Source organism: Nannospalax galili, unplaced genomic scaffold, assembly GCF_000622305.1.
Source record: "Nannospalax galili isolate Female #2095 unplaced genomic scaffold, S.galili_v1.0 scaffold417, whole genome shotgun sequence".
Taxonomy (NCBI): Eukaryota; Metazoa; Chordata; class Mammalia; order Rodentia; family Spalacidae; genus Nannospalax; species Nannospalax galili.
The window spans coordinates 3,126,698-3,129,894 of NW_008340785.1; the positions used below are offsets into that span (position 1 = coordinate 3,126,698).

The 3,197-nt window shown below is 37.1% G+C and overlaps 1 protein-coding gene across 6 annotated transcripts in view; it reads left to right on the top strand.

The window, feature by feature from the left end:
• The window catches only part of Fam184a (family with sequence similarity 184 member A), a 143,719-nt gene that overhangs the window by 97,345 nt on the left and 43,177 nt on the right, over positions 1 to 3,197 (top strand). For all 6 annotated transcript variants that reach the window (XM_008835772.3, XM_008835775.2, XM_008835774.2 and 3 more), the window contains exons 8-9: positions 1,706 to 1,827; positions 2,232 to 2,382. In XM_008835772.3, coding sequence (XP_008833994.1) covers positions 1,706 to 1,827; positions 2,232 to 2,382 — 273 coding nt within the window. The remainder of the gene's footprint in view (positions 1 to 1,705; positions 1,828 to 2,231; positions 2,383 to 3,197) is intronic.

A 3,197-nucleotide genomic window follows, 5' to 3' on the forward strand; every position in this document is an offset into this window, starting at 1 on the left:
AGAGATACAGCATCATAGTTTCTTTTAATGTTTTTTCCTCTAGCTTTTACCCCAGTAATGCCTAATATAGTGCCTTGCAATGAGTAAAAGAAATACTTCAAGAAATTCTGCTCCAGTGATGCTATCTATTGTGTGGTGGGTTGGGGAGAGTTCCAAGAAGCAGAGAATTTGAAAAGAACAGTTGTCTGAATTCAGTTTTTAGCAGTTACTGCTTAGTAGCTGGATGAATAGTGTTGAATGGGAATTTCAGTATTGACTTGCTTTTTTTTTTGTCATTAATCTGATATGCTCTTCAAAACCAACTATACCCCAAGCTTTCAGTGAGAGTGTGATCCAGAGAGAGCCACCAGAGTGACCAGAGGACAGACCATCATCTACTGCTCTTCTGCCCCATACCTTTAAGCAGCCACACCAGTGGTGGTGGCCCACAGTTGCATTGTTGCCCAAACAGGTCATCCCCAGATACTAGCTCCTGAGAACCATTTGATTGATGCTACTCTACAGAGATCACTTGAGAATCGTGTCATTATCATAGCACTAAGCACATGAACCCATGACTTAAAATTACATAACAAAAATATCCATTAGCTAAATTCCACATAATTCCTTTAATTGTGTCAGTTGTGTACAGCTGTAATGATAAAGCTTTGGACAACTTTGTTTTAAATATGACTATGAGAGGGCTGGAGAGATGGCTCAGCAGTTAAAAGCACTGACTATCCTTCCAGAGGACCTGGGTTTAGTTCCCAGCACCCATGTGGCAGGCAACAACTCTCTGTAACTCCAGTTCCAGGGGATTTGATGCCCTCTTGTGGCTTTCATAGGTTTGTATGCATGTGGTACACTTACGTACATGCAGGCAAAATATATACACAGAAAATAAAAATAAATATGTATTTGAATAACATGACTGTCTGTATGCTGTGTGCACATAAGAAACTTTAAACTATTTAAATAGTATAAGCACTGATTAAATAATTACTAAGGTACCGTGCAAACTCAGGCAGACAATAAGCCAGCATAGAACTGGGGAAATGAACAGCAGACCCCAGTCTTATCTGAAGGAATGCTGGCATCTGATTGCTGCTAGATGAAGAAGAGCTGATCTTCTTAAAACAAGGGTCTCTAGTTAGGCTGACTAGACTTAGTGGACAGACTTGCACTGGGGAACAGCTGGGGACACTAACAACCCAGTGGGCCCTAACAGGGATGACTGAGTATATGGGCTCTGGGGGCAGAGGGGGCTATGGGAAGGTGCCAGTGGGGACAGGGGTATAAAGATGATTAAGATTGTTTGAGCTATTCTGTATGAAATACATAAAAATTCAATTAAAAAAAGAAAAAGTAATAAATGTATGTATATGTACAATAATAAAAAAGAGGATAAGAAATTGTGAGGGATGAAGATGGACATGGGAGGAATTGGAGGGAGCATGGATGGGTAGAAATAATGCAAATACAATATTAACATATGAAATTCTCAAAGAATAATCATATTTTAAAAGAAAAAAAATACTAAGGTATGGATATTTAAAATATAGAATGTGTTCTATATATTTTAAAAGACTGTCTCAGCTACTTCTAGCTAGCATTATCAGTTACTATGCTGTAAGAATTCACAGGTTATGGTATGAGCCCACTTCTTGTCTGTGACAGCTGGCCTTTGCTTGAGGACAAGTCCTCACTGAAGTGTTTTGTTCTTCAGGCTGAGCTGAAACAAGAGAGGCGCCAGCATGAAGAAATACTTGCTTCCATGAAGGAAGAAGAGAAGCTCAGGCTGGACAGAGTGGCCCACGACCTAGAGATAAAGTGGACTGAAAATCTTAGGTACACTGTGCTCTATACTGGGATCGTGCAGCTGCTGTGTGACTCCTTATTGAAGAAGACGTGTGCCCTGCTTTAAATTAATTTTTCTTATGATTAGATGCAGAGATTTTAGAGTTCTGTTTCCCTGTTTGAATTAGATTCACTTTCTAAATTTCACTTTCTTGAAAGGCAGAGAACCAACCTGAAATCAGAAGACCCAATTTGTTTTAGTGCCCTCTTTGCCTTTGATAAATTGATACATAAGTGATCTTGGGTAACTTACCGGTTTACTGTAAACCTACTCATACGCGGACTCACAGACTTGAGAAGGATCAAACAAGCATTTAGGAAACTGAGCTGTGATACAGCATTTACCAAAGGAAATTATTCTCTTTGCAAAATAAAATATCTGCATTTTATTTTAGACACGAGTGTTCTAAACTTCGCCAAGAGTTAAGACTTCAACATGAAGAGGATAAAAAATCAGTAATGTCTCAACTATTGCAGCTGAAAGAACGAGAGAAAAACGCAGCCAGAGATTCATGGCAGAAGAAAGTCGACGATCTCTTAAACCAGGTAGTTTCTGGTCTGCACCTATAGCGGCCCACTTCCTTGACACTCTCATTGGAGAAACATGAAATACTGCATGTTAATGCACTGTGTTTTGTTTTCCATAGGACAGACTTAATATTTAAAGTTTAAATGTATAAATGTATAGTGTTCATATTTGTATGAAGCATTGTGCGAAATAATTATGTTATATATATGATCCTAAAAACTGAGAAATGTAATTTTTTAGTTTGGTACTTGTGCTGAACACATAGTCTTTAAATGGGAAAGTCAACTATTTTTTTGAAAATGTTAATGTTTTAAAGCCCTTAGATACTGTCTGGGCAACAGAAAATAACATTTATTAAATGTGTCTTGATATCCCAAAACATTTATCCAAAGTGAGCAGTTTACTTGTGGGCTTGTGCAGTAAGCCCTAGAGAGTATTATATAAACAAAAGCTGCTAAAATGTCTAGATATGTCTTCCTGTGTCATGCCCTCTTATTTCCAGAACATTTATAGCTATAATTAAAATAATTTATACATTTCACTTATTTAAACAACCTTTGAGTTCATGGATTCTTCCCATTCTCCTGATAAACCAATAATTAAAACAACTGACTGTATGAATCACCAGTTGATAAGCAAGAACAGAATTTGGTCATGAAGCAACTTATAATTTAGTGCTAAAAATCCATTATTATCTTTCTATTTGTGATCATGATGAATTTCAAAATACACAGGATAGACTTTTTTTGTAAGATAATTGGTATGTAGGTATAAGCATGGAGTGTTTGGGGCATGCCAATTTGTGTCTGATTTCTTTAATAATTTGTATAAT